Here is a 22,648-nt window from a genome sequence, read left to right as displayed (position 1 = left end):
AATTTAACTGAGGTGGAGAGAGAGAGAGAGAGAGAGAGAGAGAGAGAGAGAGAGAGAGAGAGAGAGAGAGAGAGAGAGAGAGAGAGAGAGAGAGAGAGAGAGAAAGTCACATTTATCCCCGGCCTTTCAGCATAATTTGAATTTAAATGGAGTGTTTGTGGGAACTGTCATTCCAACAGCAAGGTTAGTGGTGATGGGAATGAATTAAATTAAATCCACCGCAACAAGTGGATCCAGCAACGAGGATCCGGGTGGAGCAGATTCACCACTCCGGAGAAAAGCGACATCATTCCGCTCAACCTCCACCTTACAGGCCTAACCAAACTAGCTAACTTAACCTAATTAAAATAGCTAACCTAACCTAACCAAACCTAACTTAACCTAACCTAACCAAACCTAACTTAACCTAACCTAACCAAGACTAACTTAACCTAACCAAACTAACTTAACCAAACCTAACCTAACCTAACCTGACTAAATTAACCTAAAGTAGCCAAATAAAACCTAACCAAACTAACAACCTGACAAAACTACCTAACCTAACCTAACCAAACATAACTTAACCAAACCTAACCACACAAACCAAACTAACTTAACCTAACCTAACTAAAGTCACCTAACCTAACTGGCAAGGCAGAGAAATGAATAAGAAGTGGTCACCTTGTTTCTCTTCACAAAATGTGGCGGTGCGCTGGAAATAATGGCAGCAACACCCACCGGGGACAGACTTCTTCCTCGCACTAACTCAAATATTTCAAATTGAGCGCTTCTCCCTCCTCAGGATGAAGTAAAGCGCTGTCATTGGATAAATTAATCCCTCATGTTTTAATTGGCCAGCAGCTGCATTCTCAAACAAAGGAACCAATCACCGTGAACAATTTCACGCTTGCCAACAGATGTGACATACACACGCACGAACGAACACCCCCTCACCAGGGTAGACCAGTGCCCTTCTCTGATAAGAAGGGTAAGGAAAGCCACGTTAATACTGGGGAAACAGTAAAATACCGTAAGGTTTGGCGCACCTGCAGATCCGCGCTGCCCTTACATTCATCTGAAATAACCTCTACCTGTCTATTCATATGTCAAGAAAGGGTAGCCATGCAGGTGAGTGAGTCCAAACATCTCCCGTCTTTTCCTCTTTCCGCAACTTCCTCCCTCCGTGGGGAAATAAGAAAAGTTTGTTGTCCCGTCCCGGAAGTTCTCCCTAAACACACCGCTCCCTCCCCTTCTGTTCCTTGTGGTGGTAACAGCGTCCATTCTTGCCATTTTAAGGCGATTTTTGGCCAGACACACTCACCTTGACTTCCTTTTCCTCACTTCTAGTAATTTTGGTGTGGGCGCCGCGTTCATGTGAATTTTGGTGTTCTTTGGTCAATGTTTACACGTACAACTTCAAATCTTCCTTCAGGACGCCATGAGATTCTGTTAGGCTCGTAGAGTTCAGAACTGCCAGATTGTTTTGGCCATATTATCGTAAAACACAGGTTGAAATTTTTGTACTTCTGGTAAAATTGTCGTACATATGTAATTATTCCAAATATTATGCAAAACTGCCACTTTCCAAATACAGCAGAATTTAGGTTTTATATATATATATATATATATATATATATATATATATATATATATATATATATATATATATATATATATATATATATATATATATATATATATATATATATATATATATATATATATATATATATATATATATATATATATATATATAGAATTACAGTCATTTCGCCCACATATCAATTCGCCAACAAGTCAATTCGCCCACAGAGACGTCACATCTTGATCTTGATCTTGATGGTACACGTGGCACAGGATCACTCCTGAGCCAGGCCTTTGAATCGGCAACTCCTGTAGAAGGAGTAAAAAAAAAAAAAGAGAAACGAACAGCATCCTCTATCCTAATTGTTCATACACCTGACACGCCACATTCTCTCCAGAAACTCTTTCACCGCCTCAATCATCCTTTCATTCGCCTCTCTACACAGTCCCAGCAACAACACCATCCACTCTTTTCCCGTCTTCTCCACTCTTTCATTCCTATCATGCCCTAACTCAGTCAGTATCACTTGCATCATCTCATTCCTGTCTCTGGCATACTGCACACACTCCAGCACCACATGTTCCACCGTCTCATCCTCTCCCATGTCACACATCTGGCACACTTTGTTGCGGGACTCAGTCCACCTGTAACTCCTTGCATTCACATCCATACACTGTGCCCTCGCTCGGAAGAGAAGATCACCGCCCAGGCTTCCATCATACCACCTTTCATACCTCGGGGCCTCTTTCTCCTTGTACCATTCCAGGGTCTTCTTTCTTTCCATCTCATTCTTCCATTCATTCAATCCCACACATTTCACTTCTTTGTCTCATTCTTCCATTTTCTCACATCCCATTCGGCTCCCACTCTGCCTCCTCTTGTTACTACCCATTCACGCTCATTTTGATTCCTACCAGCCATTCTTATCGCCCACACAACTTGCAATCCATTCCTGTCTGTCATTCTCATGCATCTCTTCCTCCATTTGCTTCCACTTTCATTCCACAGGTACACCTTCCTTGCTATTCTTGCATCATCCATTCTCTCAAGCCTAATCTTGTACCTAAGTGTGGCTTTTGTCAGTCTTTCTCTGAAGGTGCTCCATCCCATGTCACCTCTCAAGGCTTCAACTGCAGTGAGCGTTTTGATACCAGATAGCGCCAGAATTTTTAATTCTCGCCGAAAAATAAATACTTTTTGGGGCAAGGTTTTACAAGCTTACAAAGGTGTATCGTTGCACAGTAATGCATCTGAATTTTAAGTCAATTAATTTCGTGATAACTGACAGCACATGACATTGTTTGAGCCTCTATTCATAATTTCAGATGATATTCTTAAAAGAGCCTATAAGTGTATCAAGGCAGGCAATCTGTAATTTTCTACTGACCTCAATGGAAGTATACTAATATATACTTGCATTTTCATGTACTAAACAACAGGCAAATCCATTTAATGTAAATAAAATATAATTTTGTATCAGAGACTTTATTTTTGCGGTACGATCACTATCCTCGGGTACTTGGGCAGCGAGCAAACCAAAACACAGGACCACGCTTACTCGACTACCCTGCACAATGGATACATCACCGCCACAATCATGGACTACAGCGGAATTAAGAAAATTCCAGAAAGAACGAGCTATACCCTATTCTGGATATAGTAAAGCAAAGTAAAGGCCTTTGTATCGGCAGAGCTGAGAGGCTATTGTTTACACTTTACACTCCTTTCTAACAGCGCGCGGCGCTTTCTTTAACTGAAGAATCATGATCAAGATGAGTACGTCGTACGTCCGCCAGCGGTGCTGTTCTTTTTTTTATTTCACTGATTACTTTCATATACAGGACGTGTCAGTGATATCTGATATTTTTCAACATTCCCAGATAAAATGCACAAGCCAAAATCAACATCCTTTTATTTTTACTGTTCATACTTACTTAAAAAAAAATCATTACCTATTTTTAGTTTTATCTTATAATTCAATTAACAAAGCCTTATCATACACCAGTAAGTATGAATATCAAAATTAAGGGTTATGTTTTTAATTTTAGATACACTTGTGCAGCAATTCATGCAGTACTTTTCCTGCACATCGATTTCAAATTTAGCTAAGACAACCCTTTGCCCCAGGAAATCGGAGACAATTAAAAATGCTGGCGCTGATAGGTATCTACCAGCCTCACTGCGACGTCTCACCCACAGGTCAATTCGCAGTAGACACCTGCCGAAACGATAATTACTCCCAGTGAGGTCTAAAGCACTGTTCAGGGGGTGCTGTGAACTTATCATTAAACCCAGCTGTGACCTCACTGAACGTTTCCCTTTGTGTCTCACAACACAAGGGGGCAGTCACAGCCTGCCCTCTAAAGACAACTCTCTTGCTCCACACAAAACTACAAGCACCTAATAACACACACACCCTTCACTCAAAAATTTTAAAATCATGGCGACTCCTACACCAGCCTCGGAGTCCCCATCTGGGGAGGGAACCATAAATGTCCCCAGGTCGGACTACCTTTCCGTCGACGACCCTAAGTGTCTTGACACCCCCCTCAACTTTTTCTTCATTAACTTCTGCAACATTCGCGGTCTAAGATCTAATTTTCAATCTGTAGAACACCACCTCTCCTCTTCTAAACCTCATCTTCTTTTCCTCACTGAAACTCAGGTGTCTGAGGTAACTGACAGTAGCCCCTTTTCTGTTCCCTCCTACTTTCTCTATCCTCATTTTCGATCCAAAGCTGGATGCTGCGTTTATGTGCGCAATGACTTAACCTCCTCTCGTGCCCACGCTCTTGAATCTTCCGAGTTTTCCTTGGAATGACTACTGTTTCCGTGTCAGAGACCCGTCTTTGTGTGCTGAGCGCATAACAGAGGTGATAGTGTCTGGCATGGAGGCGTACATTCCTCACTCTTTTTCTCGTCCTAAACCTTCTAAACCTTGATTTAACACAGCTTGTTCTCGTACTATACATGATAGAGAGGTGGCCCACAAAAGGTACTTAAGCCTTCCATCACCAGAATCTCATGCACTTTATATTTCTGCCCGGAACCATGCCAAGTCTGTTCTCCAACTAGCCAAAAACTCCTTCATTAACAGAAAATGTCAAAACCTTTCAAGATCTAACTCCCCTCGTGATTTCTGGCATCTAGCCAAAAATATCTCCAATAACTTTGCTTCTTCTTCTTTCCCTCCTCTACTTCAACCAGATGGCACCACTGCTATCACATCTATTTCTAAAGCTGAACTCTTTGCTCAAACCTTTGCAAAAAACTCAACCTTGGATGATTCTGGGCTTGTTCCTCCCTCTCCTCCACCCTCTGACTACTTCATGCCATGTATTAAAATCCTTCGCAATGATGTTTTCCATGCCCTCGCTGGCCTAAACCCTCGGAAGGCTTATGGACCTGATGGGGTCCCTCCTATTGTTCTCCGAAACTGTGCCTCCGTGCTTGCACCTCGCCCAGTCAAACTCTTTCAGCTCTGTCTGTCAACATCTACCTTTCCTTCTTCCTGGAAGTTTGCCTACATTCAACCTGTTCCTAAAAAGGGTGACCGCTCTAATCCCTCAAACTACCGTCCTATTGCTTTAATTTCCTGCTTATCTAAAGTTTTTGAATCTATCCTCAACAGGAAGATTCTTAAACATCTATCACTTCACAACCTTCAATCTGATCGTCAGTATGGGTTCCGTCAAGGCCGCTCTACTGGTGATCTTCTGGCTTTCCTTACTGAGTCTTGGTCATCCTCTTTTAGAGACTTTGGTGAAACTTTTGCTGTTGCCTTGGACATCTCAAAAGCCTTTGATAGAGTCTGGCACAAAGCTTTGATTTCCAAACTACCCTCCTACGGTTTCTATCCTTCTCTCTGTAACTTCATCTCAAGTTTCCTTTCTGACCGTTCTATTGCTGCTGTGGTAGACGGTCACTGTTCTTCTCCTAAATCTATTAACAGTGGTGTTCCTCAGGGTTCTGTCCTGTCACCCACTCTCTTCTTATTATTCATTAATGATCTTCTAAACCAAACTTCTTGTCCTATCCACTCCTACGCTGATGATACCACCCTGCACTTTTCCACGTCTTTTCATAGACGTCCAACCCTTCAGGAAAACCCTTCAATGAAAAAAAAAAAAAAAAAAAAAAAAAAAAATATATATATATATATATATATATATATATATATATATATATATATATATATATATATATATATATATATATATATATATATATATATATATATATATATATTGCAATTTCTTCCCAGTTGAAATCCTTCCATTGGTACAGCTGGCACGCCATGCACATTGTCTCCAGGGACTCCTTCACTGCCTCAATACTCCTTCCATTGCTACAGCTGGCACGCCATGCACATTGTCTCCAGGGACTCCTTCACTGCCTCAATACTCCTTCCATTGGTACACCTGGCACGCCATGCACATTGTCTCCAGGGTCTCCTTCACTGCCTCAATACTCCTTCCATTGCTACACCTGGCACGCCATGCACATTCTCTACAGGGACTCCTTCACTGCCTCAATACTCCTTCCATTGGTACAGCTGGCACGCCATGCACATTGTCTCCAGGGACTCCTTCACTGCCTCAATACTCCTTCCATTGCTACAGCTGGCACGCCATGCACATTGTCTCCAGGGACTCCTTCACTGCCTCAATACTCCTTCCATTGGTACAGCTGGCACGCCATGCACATTGTCTCCAGGGACTCCTTCACTGCCTCAATACTCCTTCCATTGCTACAGCTGGCACGCCATGCACATTTTCTCCAGGGACTCCTTCACTGCTTCAGTCATCCTTCCACTGGCAAAGGGCACTAAACATTAATGAAAGAAGGCCCACTTAATGGTCCTTTTATTACTAACTTTATATTTTGTTTAGCCTCACCTTTATTAATTACAAGAAGCATTCCATCATCACCCAAAAATACTGAGGCCAGGGCGCACACACACACACACACACACACATCATTCCTGAATTAAGCATTGGATTGGTTAAGTTTTTCAATGATAGGATATGCCACCATAAGAAATATAACAGTTGACCCATTGCATCCTTGTATAGCATTCGTTATTTCAATACTACACATTTCTTTATCATCAAGGAATATTTTGGTGTTGTCCTCTGTATATACTTTAGCGATCAGGTCAATTAACTTTGGGTGTATCTTATATTTTAGCATTTCTCTGCTTATACCTGTGGAATGCCTTTGCAAAGTCTACTGATATTAATATAAGTGATCTCTTATATTCCTAACTCTTCTGTATACAGTAATTTAGTATAAATAAATTGTCTGCTGCTCTTCTGTTTTCCGTATATGTATTTTGTTCTTCCATTAATATATCGTTTTATTGTAGATGTCTGCATTTTATTTATTCATTTTTATTTATTATTATTATTTTTTTTTATGATTCCTATTAATAATTTATCTGTGGTGTCTGTAAGGGCTATTGGACTCGCAGCTTTTATTGCTGGTTTTGCGTTTTTCTCCAGTAATTTAGTATTTCATGTTTTCCATGTATCCGGGATTATTGCTGCATCATTGACATCATTTAATGCTTGTACGAGAGTTGTTTTACATTTATCGTTTGTGTCATAGCAATAAGGAGTTTCGTCTTAATTTCATTGGGTCCTGCTGCTTTTTCAGTCTTTGTCTTTTTTATCTGGTATTCTAACTCAATTTTACAATCTTCCATTGGTTTTATAGTGTTACAGCAGGGGTATGGGTGCGGGTGGCTGAACTGTTGCAGGTGGCAGCACTGGGAGTGGCGGGAAGAGAGAGACTGAAAGAAAGGAGACGCTTGGCCCGAGAGGAAGCCAGCGTGTGCCTGTCTGTTTGGAAGTGTTTCCCTGCCTGTTGAGTGTCTTGTTGAGTGCCTGTCGTGCCCTGGGAGACTTGTGGTGCCCCTGTGAACTTGTAAAGCAGTGTACTTGCGGAGGATTTGTCAATAAACCTAGGAAATAGTGCCCGTGTTTTCCCCAGTGCCCCGGCCTCGTGTGTGTGTGTGTGTGTGTGCCTTGTCCTGGCGTTCAGTGTGACTTATTTGAGGCCCCGCTGGTGTTGTTTCTCGACCCGTGCCCTTGTGGATAACACGCCCGCCCGGAGTGAAGGGTGGGCGCAACAATATCATCAGTGTTTATCGTGAATGCTGCATCCACGTGTTGTCTTGACTGATATGCTATTGTTCATTCATTATTATCTATATTAATTGATTTATTCTCGTAATACTTCTTGAGTGCATTTACATATTCTTCTTTTATATTATTATTATTATTATTATTATGGTAACACTGCAGGGTTGGACCTCCTCTCTATTCATTAAAAACACATTGCAACGTGATAGAGTACTTACTATAGAACATGTCTGTGATGTTTTCAATGTGGGGAAGGCTTTTGTAAGGCCGTAGTAATTAAATTAATAGCGCGCCGCCTCCACAAACTAAGTCCACAATGATCTCAAGGATATAAGTTAGGTTAGATTAGTAACCTTAGGGGGGTGTTCAGGACGGGGCGCAGCCCCTCCGGTTAGGTTAGGTTAAGGTTAGGTTAGGTTACTAACCTAACCTTAACCTAACCTAACCCACCACGACACTCTTAGGTGTTAACATACCTAACCTAACCTAATGGGGGCCACTGCCCCATAGGAGTGGCACTTAATTTGTGAGGGACAGTGGTCAGGGAGCCAGGAGGCTAGAGGGAGTGCAGGCCTGGCCTAGTGTTGCAAGGAAGGGGCAGGAAGCAGGATGTGTGTTGCAGGCAGGGGCAGTGTGTTGCCTAGTGTTGCAAGGAAGGGGCAGGAAGCAGGGTGTGTGTTGCAGGCAGGGGCAGTGTGTAGCCTAGTGTTGCAAGGAAGGGGCAGGAAGCAGGGTGTGTGTTGCAGGCTGGGGCAGTGTGCAGCCTAGTGTTGCAAGGAAGGGGCAGGAAGCAGGGTGTGTTGCAGGCAGGGGCAGTGTGTTAAGCAGCCCTTGGGCCAGTGTGTGCTGACTGTCACTGTTGTTCCAGGTGCCAGGCAGAGTCCAGGCTGCACGCCCTGCTCACCCGCCAACCAGTCTTGTTGTGTCCATGGCGTGTGCTGGTGGGAGTGGTGCTGTGGTGGAGGCCGTGAGGCCGGGCAGCAGCATGAGTGGCCAGCAGCAGCAGCAGCAGCAGCAGCAGCAGCCAGCCTCAGGTGTGGGGAGGCGCAGGCATGGTGGCAAGAATCACCTGGAGGCAGGCAGCTCTGTCCACAGAGGAGAGAGCAAGTTTGAGTGCCAGCAGTGTGACAAAACTTTTGTATCCAAACAAGGCCTTAAGTACCACACCCTGACACACAGTGGTGTTAGAAATTATGAGTGTGGTGAGTGTGGGAGGAAATTTACCCACAAGTTTTCCCTCACCTCACACACCCTGACACACAGTGGTGCTAGAAATTATGAGTGTGGTGAGTGTGGGAAGAAATTTACCCTAAAGGCTTCCCTCATCAGACACACCCTGACACACAGTGGTGTTAGAAATTATGAGTGTGATGAGTGTGGCAGGAAATTTACCAGAAAGTCAACCCTCAGCAGACACACCCTGACACACAGTGGTGTTAGAAATTATGAGTGTGATGAGTGTGGCAGGAAGTTTATTACAAAATCTGAACTCACCACACACACCCTGATACACAGTGGTATTAGAAATTATGAGTGTGATGAGTGTGGCAGGAAATTTATTACGAAATCTGACCTCACCAAACACATCTTGACACACAGTGGTGTTAGAAATTATGAGTGTGATGAGTGTGGCAGGAAGTTTACCAGAAAGTCTCACCTCAGAAGACACATCCTGACACACAGTGGTGTTAGAAATTATGAGTGTGATGAGTGTGGCAGGAAGTTTACCAGAAAGTCAACCCTCACCAAACACATTCTGACACACATTGGTGTTAGAAATTATGATTGTGGTGAGTGTGGCAAAAAATTTCCTACCATTTCTCGTCTCAATCAACACACCTTCAGACACACTGGCTTGAGAGCGTTTAAGTGTGATGTTTGTGGCAAGTGTTTCAAGACAAAGGGTGATATTGCCAGCCACATAAGGGTCCACTTCTGAGGTGGTGTGTTGTGTGTGGATGTGTGGGGCCACACCCATTAAAAAGAGTAGTAGTAGTATTAGAATTATTGTTATTCTCATTATTATTATTACCGTCACAAAAAACTATAAGTTTCAAGGGCAACCAATGAAATGAAAGTATAGAACTAGCTGAAATGAGAGAGAGAGAGAGAGAGAGAGAGAGTGTTGGGGCGGCTCGATCTGCTATCATTGACAAGGATGCACTCTGATCACTGGCAGCAGTGTTGCCGTGGTCTTCCACCACGACACTCTTAGGTGTTAACATACCTAACCTAACCTAATGGGAGCCATTGCCCCATAGGAGTGGCACTTAATTTGTGAGGGACAGTGGTCAGGGAGCCAGGAGGCTGGAGGGAGTGCAGGCCTGGCCTATTATTGCAAGGAAGGGGCAGGAAGCAGGGTGTGTGTTGCAGGCAGGGCCAGTGTGTAGCCTAGTGTTGCAAGGAAGGGGCAGGAAGCAGGGTGTGTTGCAGGCAGGGGCAGTGTGTAGCCTAGTGTTGCAAGGAAGGGGCAGGAAGCAGGCTGTGTTGCAGGCAGGGGCAGTGTGTAGCCTAGTGTTGCAAGGAAGGGGCTGGAAGCAGGGTGTGTTGCATGCAGGGGCAGTGTGTAGCCTAGTGTTGCAAGGAAGGGGCAGGAAGCAGGGTGTGTTGCAGGCAGGGGCAGTGTGCAGCCTAGTGTTGCAAGGAAGGGGCAGGAAGCAGGGTGTGTTGCAGGCAGGGGCAGTGTGTGCTGACTGTCAACTGTTGTTCCAGGTGCCAGGCAGAGTCCAGGCTGCACGCCCTGCTCGCCGCCAACCAATCTTGTTGTGTCCATGGCGTGTGCTGGTGGGAGTAGTGCTGTGGTGGAGGCCGTGAGGCGGGCTGCAGCATGAGTGGCCAGCAGCAGCAGCAGCAGCAGCAGCAGCAGCCAGCCTCAGGTGTGGGGAGGCGCAGGCATGGTGGCAAGAATCACCTGGAGGCAGGCAGCTCTGTCCACAGAGGAGAGAGCAAGTTTTAGTGCCAGCAGTGTGACAGAACTTTTGTATCCAAACAAGGCCTTAAGTACCACACCCTGACACACAGTGGTGTTAGAAATTTTGAGTGTGGTGAGTGTGGGAAGAAATTTACCCACAAGTCTTACCTCACCAAACACACCCTGACACACAGTGGTGTTAGAAATTATGAGTGTGGTGAGTGTGGGAAGAAATTTACCCACAAGTTTAACCTCACCACACACACCCTGACACACAGTGGTGTTAGAAATTATGAGTGTGGTGAGTGTGGGAAGAAATTTACCCGCAAGTCTTATCTCACCTCACACTCATTGACACACAGTGGTGTTAGAAATTATGAGTGTGATGAGTGTGGAAAAAGATTTCCTACCATTTCTCGTCTCAATAAACACACCTTCAGACACACTGGCTTGAGGGAGTTCAAGTGTGATGTTTGTGGCAAGTGTTTCAAGACAAAGGCTGATATTGTCAAGCACATGAGGGTCCACTTCTGAGGTGGTGTGTTGTGTGTGGATGTGTGGGGCCACACCCATGCCTGTGGTGGTGGCGGTGGTGGTGGTGTGAGGGAGTAACAGCCCCAGCAGTTGTTTTGTTGGCAGTGCAGGTGTGACCTTCAATAAATGTGTGTGTATGACATAACGCCAAGTTCTTTTCCGTTTTGAGCGGTGGTGTGTGAGTTCCCTGTGTTTGGTGTTTGGTGCACAGTCGTGGTGGCCACAAGCACCGCCCCCAACACTTGCTTCACTGTATCTGAGCAGCCGCATCCCTCACCACCCTGCCAGCCTGTCTTGCGTTCACTGGGTGTCCCTGAGCCGTCGTGCAGACGCTGGGGCACGGCCGTGGCAGTCTTCGGCAAGCACGGGCGTCTGGCGTGGTGGTGTAAGAATACGCGTCGTGTCTTCTGTATCAGTTAGGAAGAGCAGGGGACCCAGCACAGAGCCCTGGGGCCCCCTGCCGTGCACCTTCACTCTGCTGGACGCTGCTGCATGTACTATTGTGCCTCTACATGCTGCACCTGCTGGAGGTGTTTCAGTGGTACAAGGACTGTGGCGAGGGTGACACAGGCAGAATTCTCAGGATACAAAAAGACATGTTATCAATGTCTGTCATATTTCTCTACTTACTTCTTCACTTTGCTGGCCAAGAACACATTACACTGTACAGTCTTGCTGCTGTAATGCCAACACACTCTAGCAAAAAATAAATAAATAAATAAAAAAACTTCAGTAGCCTGGGAAGCAAAATACATGAAGAAAAGGGGAAGTGACAACTAGAAAGAAAAAAAAAAAAGGAAAACAAAACTGCTGAACAAAAAAAAAAGTATTGGAAAAAAAAAGATTATTTTGACAGCACACACACACACACACACACACACACACACACACACACACACACACACACACACACACACACACACACACACACACACACACACACACACACACACACACACAGTGAATGTAACATGCACACAATTAGAATGTAACCAAACTAAGATAAATTACTTGATAAGGCAGAAGTCAAACACCAGTGACACACACACACACACATACAGCAAGGATGTTTACCACCAACAATTAAGGTAAAGCCCAGACACACTAATTAATTGTTATAACACAGTCATTTAAGTTTTGTTATTATGAAGTGGTTAGTTACCATTGTTGCCTGTACAGGAGGTCCCAACACTCCAAGGTAACACAAATAACTTCTAAAAATTATTTGTCAATCAGAAGAGAGAAAAATAATGTGAAAACCTTCATTGTTATTTAGAAGATAACTTCAATAAAAGTCAGCATGGTCACCAAGGAGTCTCTCCAGTGCCTTGTTGGCCTCCGGAAAATGTTGCCAAGCAAAGCAAGGCCAGAACTATTTGGCGCTAACAATGACTGCTGCCAGATAATCTTTTTATTTTTTATTTTTTATTTTTATTTTTTTTTGTATTACATTAATAACAACCAAGTCAAAACTAAGTTGAGCAATAAACTAAATCAAAGCAAAAGTATATCAACTTAAAAACTTAAAAAAAAGAACAATGCAAAATTTAATTAAACTTTTTCATCAAAACAGAGGAAGAGACACATCAATCAAAAACACTCCCCTGTGAAACTCTCTCCCTCTCTCTCTCTGTTTGCTTGTTCGTGATTCACATTGTTATGTCCAGCATTACTTCACATTCCTCATGTTATTTGTTACTGTAGGTAAAGCGTATGCGCCTCACGCCATTGTTCCTCGGTAATCACGAATGAAATGTTGAGCAGTTTTCTATTTGCAAGAAGACGTGTGGTGTGTGTAATTATCAGTACTCAGTGCTACACGAAGCACCAAAGCCGATGCTCACTTGTTAGTAGAGTGAGGTTAATCCGCTGGTTGCCCGCGGACGTCACTCACGGCCAAGTCGCGCTCAAAGAGGGGCACGATGGTGACCGAGGTAAATACTTTAATTTTGTGGTAAAAACCGATTGTCATAGAGCCAGGTTGATTGCATGTATTGTTAATGAATACTGTAATATGTTGAAAGTGTTTAATATCAGTGTATAATGTTATTTTGTAAGAAATTGAGACCAAAAACTTGTTCACAGTTCTTACGGTCATGCCTACCTCATCAATAAATGTGAGAGAGAGAACTGGCTTTCCTGGACCCTGCGATGACGGGTGTGACCAGTAAAACAGATCACCTGAGAGCCAATGAAGCCCTGCCGGTGCGGCTACATTATTTATTAATTATTGTCACTTGATTTCTCTCTTTATATTCTTGGCAATTAATCTTTCCATTTATTGACTTTTCTTCATTTATTTATCTTTTTTTTTCTTTTCTAGCACCAATATTATTATTATTGAACTTTTTTCTTCAATTTACACATTTTTCCCTCTCTTCATACTGTTGACAATCATTCCATTTTCTTAACTTCTTTTCTTCTTTTCCCTCTCTTTATACTTTTGACAATTAATTCTCTCACTTTCTTTCTTTTCACTTTTTCCTCTCTTCATACTTTTTTATCTGTTTATCTTACCCTTTGTTTTTCTCTTTTCTGGCAATATTTTCATTATTTACTCTTCATACTTTTTCATCTGTTTATCTTACCCTTTGTTTTTCTCTTTTCTGGCAATATTTTCACTATTTATCTTTTTTTTATCTGTTTATCTTGCCTTTTCTTTCTCTCTTGTCAATATTTTCATCATGTCATGTTTTATTTTCATTTATCTTGGCTTCTCTTTTCTGTTAATATTTTCATTAACTTTTTTTCCTCAATTTACACATTTCCCTTTTTGTGCTTTTAATATATTTTTTTCTCATTTCTTCTTTTCCCTCTCTTTATACTTTTGACAATTAATTCTCACCTTTTTTTCTTTTCACTTTTTCCTCTCTTCATACTGTTGACAATGAATCTTTTAATTTACACTCCAGTTTTTCTGGCAATTGTGCACAGTTTCCTTTGAGAGGTGAGTGAGCTGGACACCAGTGGTCACACAGCTCTTGTAAGTGTAGAGGAAAGGGAGCTATGAAGAGAGAGGGGTGGGGTGTCTCAGGGGAGGGAGAAGGCAGGTGTGTTGAAGGAAGAGTATTAAAGCAAATTGAAAATGACAAAATACAGACTGGCTTGAACTGTAACATTACAAGACAAGGTAAATCCTTGAATCCCTTGTTGTTTATCTCATCCTCCAGACTCTTGCTGCTCCCTAAACATAACAAAAAAGTAATCCTAATGACAATAGTAAATTAAAAGAATGATCAATTGTGTAAACTGGAAGACAAGCCAAATAATTACTTGAATCAACTTGTTTATCTAATCTTACAAACTCTGCTTTTCCTTCCTTGTGCACTAATTAAACTGACAACTAAAGGATTAAATTAACTGTGTCTTTCCTTACCTCTCTCTCTCTCTCTCTCTCTCTCTCAAAAATGTTATGCAGTGAAACATTTTTTCTTTATTTTTTTTCATTGTTCTTTGTACTATCAAAGTGTCTATTCTTAAAAGTCAGTCAAGCATTCTCCTCTCCCACCCTCATCTTCACAATTTATAAACACCAAGTCGTCTTTCTTTGTACATCGAGACGACAAAATCATCGCCTCTCTTCTCTTTGTACCTCCCTTCGTTGCTACATTCATTCGCTCATTCATTAATTTTCAAACACCAATTTCTTCCTTTGTACTTCTCCTTGTCCTGTGTTGAGGCAGCTGACGTGTCCCTAAGGCACGCTGGTACACGTAAACAAACTGCTATGGAATGAAATGGTTTTGTACAGTGAAGTTCGTAAGTCCTGAACACTGCTATCATTCCCTACTACTCAGACGGGTTTATGGATGGGGATGATAGGTGGAAATAGGTAGGTATATTTCATACAGGGACTGCCACGTGTAAGCCCGGTCGCTTCATGCAGCTTCCCTTATTTCTTATGTTCTTATGTACTACTGTGCTTGTCTCCTGTCACAGTGTTTAGGGCCATAGTCTGCAACACTTCAGCACTGCACCTCCACTACTTCCCAAAGGGTCTAGTTGAAGTGACACATGTTTTCAAGGTGTTTTTACAGTTCTAGTGACAGATTAACATTTCTACATTATTAACAGGGGAAACACTCTTGAGAACCTGGCTAATCTCTGTGGCCTTGGAAAACAGTCATAATGAGAGCAGAGCATTACAGAATATTGGCCTTGTGCTATGATCTCTTGGAAATCTGAGCTGTTGGGGGCTAGAGGCTGTCACAGGAGTTAAAACTGTTAGCAAATTATGAGACACAACACCGAAGAAACACAGAAGACATGGTGAAGCTGAGAACACGAACACTGGTGGAGATGTGGCAGTGTGGCAGAGGTAGAAAGATGCTGGATGTGGAATGCTGAGGTGTGCTGCCCCAAGGAGATTCTGGTTTGTGTGTGATGGTGAGTGACTTGATGATGATGACGATGATGATGATGATGAAGAGTGTGTGTATTTTGAAGGGCATCTGTGTTGTGCAGGTGTGGAGAGTTGAGCCACACCTGCCAGGCTGGGGTTTGTACTGGTGGAGTGTGGGAAGTGAACACAGGTTTGTACTGTGGGTGTGTGGCAGGCAGGGACCAGGACGAGTGGTGCTAGGTGGTGTCTGGCAGGGTGTGCTGCTCTCCCATCTGTCCTCCTTCTCTTGCCTCACCCTGCTTCCCTTCCTCTCTTGCCTCCTCCTGCTCTCCTTCCTCCCCTGTGTCCTGTGCCGCCCGCTGCCCTGCCTGGCCGGCCTGCAGCACAGTGAGGTACTGGTTGGTGTAGTACATGTGTGCGCCATCCTCCCGTGTCCAGTCCCGCAGCGGGCGGGTGCTGCGGTAGGGGTTGGGGCGCGCCAGGGACACCTGCACCTCTGGCTTGGCCCTCCTGAGGGCAGCCAGGTCCCTCTGTGCCTCTGAGTGGTTGAAGGAGGTGAAGGCAAGGGGCGCAGCATCGTCGGCTATGAGGGGCAAGGAGTCTGGCCAGGTGTCCCCCTCGTCCCCCTCCCACTCGTGCAAGCCACAGTTGAAGGCCAAGCGCAGGGGGGGGGGGGGTGGCTGCCGCAGTGGCCTGGGCCAGGTTGTGGTACAGGGCACGACGGCACTCCACCACCAGCTGCCGGTCCTTGTCCCTGCACTGCTGGCACAGCGCGGCCCTGTGGCACCCCTCTGGCCCGCCCAGCCCTGGCCCCACCAGCAACACATGCAGGCGGGCCAGGACTGGCAGGCGGTGCATCAAGTACTCCCAGGGGGCGGCCACACGGGGCTCCCGGGCATCCTCCGCCCCCACCACATGCAGGGTAAGGACGGGTGCCGTGGCCAGGCCTGGCCACACCTGCTGCAGCACGTAGAGGGCTGTGAGGGGGAAGGTGAGGCTCTCTGAGGCCCCAGCGACAGCCACGGGCCGCAGCCTGCTGGCCAGGGAGAGGATGTGCTCCTCCATGGTGGGGGCCAGGGGGCGGTACTCCTGGTCCAGGGCGGTGGGCAGTGTGATGGCCTCCCTGTTCTTGGCCTGCTGGTTGCAGCAGGAGCACAGCTTGTACAGCTCACACCACTGCCGGTGCTGCTCCCGGTCCTCCCGAAGGTGGTCGTGGCAGCAGTAGTACACGCCACAACAGTCCGGGCAGCAGCCGGACCCTGCCCCCAGCGGCCCCGTCATACCTTGATCTTGATCTTGATCTTGATGGTACAGGTGGCACAGGATCACTCCTGAGCCAGGCCTTTGGATCGGCAACTCCTGTAGAAAGGGGAAAAAAAAGAGAAACGAACAGCATCCTCTATCCTAATTGTTCATACACCTGGCACGCCACATTCTCTCCAGAAACTCTTTCACCGCCTCAATCATCCTTTCATTGGCCTCTCTACACAGTCCCAGCAACAACACCATCCATTCCTTTCCTGTCTTCTCCACTCTTTCATTCCTATCATGCCCTAACTCAGTCAGTATCACTTGCATCATCTCATTCCTGTCTCTGGCATACTGCACACACTCCAGCACCACATGTTCCACCGTCTCATCCTCTCCCATGTCACACATCTGGCACACTTTGCTGCGGGACTCAGACCACCTGTAACTCCTTGCATTCACATCCATACACTGTGCCCTCGCTCGGAAGAGAAGATCACCGCCCAGGTTTCCATCATACCACCTTTCATACCTCGGGGCCTCTTTCTCCTTGTACCATTCCAGGGTCTTCTTTCTTTCCATCTCATTCTTCCATTCATTCAGTCCCACACATTTCACTTCTTTGTCTATCTCATTCTTCCATTTTCTCACATCCCATTCGGCTCCCACTCTTCCTCCTCTTGTTACCACCCATTCACGCTCATTTTGATTCCTACCAGCCATTCTTATCGCCCACACAACTTGCAATCCATTCCTGTCTGTCATTCTCATGCATCTCTTCCTCCATTTGCTTCCACTTTCATTCCACAGGTACACCTTCCTTGCTATTCTTGCATCATCCATTCTCTCAAGCCTAATCTTGTACCTAAGTGTGGCTTTTGTCAGTCTTTCTCTGAAGGTGCTCCATCCCATGTCACCTCTCAAGGCTTCAACTGCTGTGCACCTCGGTGCACTCAGTGCCATCCTTGCTACTTTGTTCTGGCCCACTTCTAACTTATCAATTTCACTTTCATTCCATGCAATCACATCCATACCATACATTATACATGGCACAGCCACACTCTTCCACACTTCTCTCAACACATCATACTTGCTTGCTCTCATCCTTGCCGCGCTTCCCAATCGACCTACCCACTGGTTTAGCATACTTATCTTTTCATTCTTTGCCTTTGCACACCCACTAGGACTCATCCACATCCCTAAGTACTTGTATTCTTGCACCTGTCTCAACTCATTCTCTCCAAGTCTCCATACCACATTACTTTCATCCTCTGATCTATTCACAATCATTACTTTGCTTTTCTCACTGCTAAACCTTACTCCAAAGTCTTTACCATAGCCATCCACTACATCCAACACACTTTGAAGCTCATCTGCCGATTCACTCATAACAACTACATCATCTGCATAAAGGAGCACACATACTTTATCATTCCCCACACTTACCCCTACATTCATTCTTCTCATCCTGGCTGCTAGCTCCTCTGTATACAGGCTAAAAAGGGTTGGTGACAATATACAGCCCTGCCTAACTCCTCTCTCACTCTTCACCAACTCTACCACGTGTCGTGTTGACATCTTGAGCTTGAGCTTGGCGCTACAGGCGGCTCGCTTTGCTCCTAAGTCAGCCTTTGTAGCGACAACTCCTGCTGGGAAAAACAAAAAGGCAAATACAAACTTAACGTTATCCTTCATATTAATTGTCAATACACCTGGCACGCCATGCATTCTCTCCAGGGACTCCTTCACTGCCTCAATACTCCTTCCATTGCTACACCTGGCACGCCATGCACATTGTCTCCAGGGAGTCCTTCACTGCCTCAATACTCCTTCCATTGCTACACCTGGCACGCCATGCACATTGTCTCCAGGGACTACTTCACTGCCTCAATACTCCTTCCATTGGTACACCTGGCACGCCATGCACATTGTCTCCAGGGACTCCTTCACTGCCTCAATACTCCTTCCATTGGTACACCTGGCACACCATGCACATTGTCTCCAGGGAGTCCTTCACTGCCTCAATACTCCTTCCATTGGTACACCTGGCACGCCATGCACATTGTCTCCAGGGACTCCTTCACTGCCTCAATACTCCTTCCATTGGTACACCTGGCACACCATGCACATTGTCTCCAGGGACTCCTTCACTGCCTCAATACTCCTTCCATTGCTACACCTGGCACGCCATGCACATTGTCTCCAGGGACTCCTTCACTGCCTCAATACTCCTTCCATTGCTACAGCTGGCACGCCATGCACATTGTCTCCAGGGACTCCTTCACTGCCTCAATACTCCTTCCATTGGTACAGCTGGCACACCATGCACATTGTCTCCAGGGACTCCTTCACTGCCTCAATACTCCTTCCATTGCTACAGCTGGCACGCCATGCACATTGTCTCCAGGGACTCCTTCACTGCCTCAATACTCCTTCCATTGGTACACCTGGCACGCCATGCACATTGTCTCCAGGGACTCCTTCACTGCCTCAATACTCCTTCCATTGGTACACCTGGCACACAATGCACATTGTCTCCAGGGACTCCTTCACTGCCTCAATACTCCTTCCATTGGTACACCTGGCACGCCATGCACAATTTCTCCAGGTAGCGTGGTTTTGCCACCCGGTGACACTGGCTTTTCTTATTATTATTTAGTTATTTTCTTTTATGTAAGAGGGCTGTTGGAAAAGGACAACAAAAAAATTGAATAAAAAAGCCAACTTAATGCCAGTTCCTGTAGAGGAGCCAAATGAAATGAGAATAATGAAAATAGATAAAACGATGTCTTGAGCCTCCCCCTCGTTGAAAGACTTGAAGCCATTGGAAGGAGGAAATGCAGAAGCAGGCAGGGAGTTCCAGAGTTTACCTGAGAAAGGGAAGAATGAATGAGAACACTGGTTAACTCTTGGTGTTGTCTCTGCCTGCCCTCTCACCCTCCCCCTTCACGCACACCACGACCACCGCAAGCCTTTCACGACATTCCAGGGTGGCCTGTGCACTCTGCCGCCTTCTCTCATGACAGAGCTGCCTACATCTATCTTTTCTCCTCTTACATTCCTCTCCTTCCTATACACAAAGACTCCTGCTCCTTCTCCTCCTCCATCCTGAACATTCTGTGCCTTTCCAATCATCACCTGCTCACCACCATGCACGTGCACGCCCTCCTTTGAATGTCTCGCTCGCCATCATCATCACCATCACCACCGTCATCATGACCACGGGCACAGCTGGCAGCAGTGAAGGAGCAAAGACGAGGGCGCAGTGATGTAGGGCCAGCCATCACCAAACAAGCACACAAACAACACGGTTGGTGACACAACAGGATGGTGAGGAACACGAGGGCAGCCTTTCCTTTCCAGGACAAGAACATGAAGAGGAAAGTCACCACCACGACAATTACACAGAAACTGTTAGCTGCTACACTTGTGTGCTCCGTCACCTGTAGAGAGAGAGAGAGAGAGAGAGAGAGAGAGAGAGAGAGAGAGAGAGAGAGAGAGAGAGAGAGAGAGAGAGAGAGAGAGAGAGAGAGAGAGAGAGAGAGAGAGAGAGAGAGAGAGAGAGAGAGAGAGAGAGAGAGAGAGAGAGAGAGAGAGAGAGAGAGAGAGAGAGAGAGAGAGAGAGAGAGAGAGAGAGAGAGAGAGAGAGAGAGAGGGGCAAAGATGGTGCCAGACTTAACATAACCTAACGTGTGAAGGGAGACAAAAAGAAACAGAAATACAACACTTGAGGCAAGGAGAGAGAGGGGCTGCCTCACTACAATATATTCCTGTAGCTGAGGCCCTGTATACTACACCTGGTGAATACACAAACACTTGAGGCAAGGAGAGAGAGGGGCTGCCTCACTACAATATATTCCTGTAGCTGAGGCCCTGTATACTACACCTGGTGAATACACAAACACTTGAGGCAAGGAGAGAGAGGGGCTGCCTCACTACAATATATTCCTGTAGCTGAGGCCCTGTATACTACACCTGGTGAATACACAAACACTTGAGGCAAGGAGAGAGAGGGGCTGCCTCACTACAATATATTCCTGTAGCTGAGGCCCTGTATACTACACCTGGTGAATACACAAACACTTGAGGCAAGGAGAGAGAGGGGCTGCCTCACTACAATATATTCCTGTAGCTGAGGCCCTGTATACTACACCTGGTGAATACACAAACACTTGAGGCAAGGAGAGAGAGGGGCTGCCTCACTACAATATATTCCTGTAGCTGAGGCCCTGTATACTACACCTGGTGAATACACAAACACTTGAGGCAAGGAGAGAGAGGGGCTGCCTCACTACAATATATTCCTGTAGCTGAGGCACTGTATACTACACCTGATAAATACACAAACAAAGGTTTACTGCATACACACATTTATTGAAAGTCACACCTGCACTGCCAACAAAACAAATGCTGGGGCCATGACTCCCCCACACCACCACCACCATCACACAAAACTGCTGGGGCCATGACTCCCTCACACCACTACCACCACCACCACCACCACACAAAACTGCTGGGGCCATGACTCCTTCACAGCACACACAGGCACAGCCACCACCACCACCACCACCACCACCACCACGGGTACAGGTGTGGCCCCATGTGTCCACACACCACCACCTCAGAAGTGGATCTTCACGTGCTTGGCAATCTCAGCCTTTGTCTTGAAACACTTGCCACAAACATCACACTCGAACTCCCTCACCCCAGTGTGTCTGAAGGCGTGTTCATTGAGACGAGAAATGGTAGGAAATCTTTTCCCACACTCATCACACTCATAATTTCTAACACCACTGTGTGTCAGGGGGTGTGTGGTGAGGTGAGACTTTTGGGTAAATTTCTTCCCACACTCATCACACTCATAATTTCTAACACCACTGTGTGTCAGGGTGTGTGAGGTGAGGGAAGACTTGTGGGTAAATTTCTTCCCACACTCACCACACTCATAATTTCTAACACCACTGTGTGTCAGGGTGTGTGTGGTGAGGTTACCCTTGTGGGTAAATTTCTTCCCACACTCATCACACTCATAATTTCTAACACCACTGTGTGTCAGGGTGTGTGTGTTGAGGGAAGACTTTTGGGTAAATTTCTTCCCACACTCATCACACTCATAATTTCTAACACCACTGTGTGTCAGGGTGTGTGTGTTGAGGGAAGACTTGTGGGTAAATTTCTTCCCACACTCATCACACTCATAATTTCTAACACCACTGTGTGTCAGGGTGTGTGTGTTGAGGTTAGACTTGTGGGTAAATTTCTTGCCACACTCACCACACTCATAATTTCTAACACCACTGTGTGTCAGGGTGTGGTACTTGAGGCCTTGTCTGGATACAAAAGTTTTGTCACACTGCTGGCACTCAAACTTGCTCTCTCCTCTGTGGACAGAGCTGCCTGCCTCCAGGTGATTCTTGCCACCACACCTGTGCCTCCCCACACCTGAGGCTGGCTGCTGCTGCTGCTGCTGCTGTTGCCGCCGCCGCCGGCCACTCATGCTGCTGCCTGGCCTCACGACCTCCACCGCAGCACCACTCCCGCCAGCACACGCCGCGTCCAGTCCTGCAGGGACCCTCGTGGAGGTCAAACAGCCGTCAGTGCCAGGCAGGGCGGCGGCCTGGATGCTGGCCTGTTCTGTGGAGCAGGGAAGAGTGGCAGCCATTACAAACTGTACCCACGTCTAAGAAAGAGCCATTTCTGCAAGCACTGACCAACGTGATGCCGTCTTTGTCACTTGTGGGACGGGTCAAGTCACAAACTCTTCAGTAATTGTCAACTACACACACACACACACACACACACACACACAGAGACATACTCACAATAGGGGCAAGAATGGTACAGCCTCAGGAGTGTACCAGGGACATCTAAGCACAGTGCAGCACAGCGGTGCACAGGTCTCC

At 45.8% G+C, this 22,648-nt stretch overlaps 3 protein-coding genes across 3 annotated transcripts; 1 reads left to right on the top strand and 2 right to left on the bottom strand.

Annotated features, from left to right (window-relative positions):
• Positions 1 to 1,815: 1,815 nt before the first annotated feature.
• On the bottom strand, positions 1,816 to 18,698 carry LOC135096099 (uncharacterized). Its single transcript, XM_063997347.1, has 2 exons — positions 16,781 to 18,698; positions 1,816 to 2,679 (listed from the first exon to the last, which is right to left on the bottom strand). Exon 1 carries the CDS (start codon positions 18,471 to 18,473, stop codon positions 16,902 to 16,904), a length of 1,572 nt encoding a protein of 523 aa, XP_063853417.1. The 5' UTR covers positions 18,474 to 18,698; the 3' UTR covers positions 1,816 to 2,679; positions 16,781 to 16,901.
• LOC135096100 (zinc finger protein 416-like) lies at positions 7,172 to 12,115 on the top strand. Its single transcript, XM_063997348.1, has 2 exons — positions 7,172 to 9,500; positions 10,423 to 12,115. Exons 1-2 carry the CDS (start codon positions 8,639 to 8,641, stop codon positions 10,539 to 10,541), a joined length of 981 nt encoding a protein of 326 aa, XP_063853418.1. The 5' UTR covers positions 7,172 to 8,638; the 3' UTR covers positions 10,542 to 12,115.
• Positions 18,699 to 21,366: 2,668 nt separating the features above from the next.
• Positions 21,367 to 22,407, bottom strand: LOC135095958 (zinc finger protein 264-like). Its single transcript, XM_063997108.1, has 2 exons — positions 22,016 to 22,407; positions 21,367 to 21,538 (listed from the first exon to the last, which is right to left on the bottom strand). Exons 1-2 carry the CDS (start codon positions 22,405 to 22,407, stop codon positions 21,367 to 21,369), a joined length of 564 nt encoding a protein of 187 aa, XP_063853178.1.
• Between the last annotated feature and the right edge of the window lie 241 nt (positions 22,408 to 22,648).

The sequence above is a fragment of the Scylla paramamosain genome, unplaced genomic scaffold, assembly GCF_035594125.1.
Source record: "Scylla paramamosain isolate STU-SP2022 unplaced genomic scaffold, ASM3559412v1 Contig2, whole genome shotgun sequence".
NCBI classification, from domain to species: domain Eukaryota; kingdom Metazoa; phylum Arthropoda; class Malacostraca; order Decapoda; family Portunidae; genus Scylla; species Scylla paramamosain.
The sequence above is the reverse complement of the archived record's forward strand: the minus strand, read 5'-3'. Positions and strand labels throughout refer to the sequence as shown.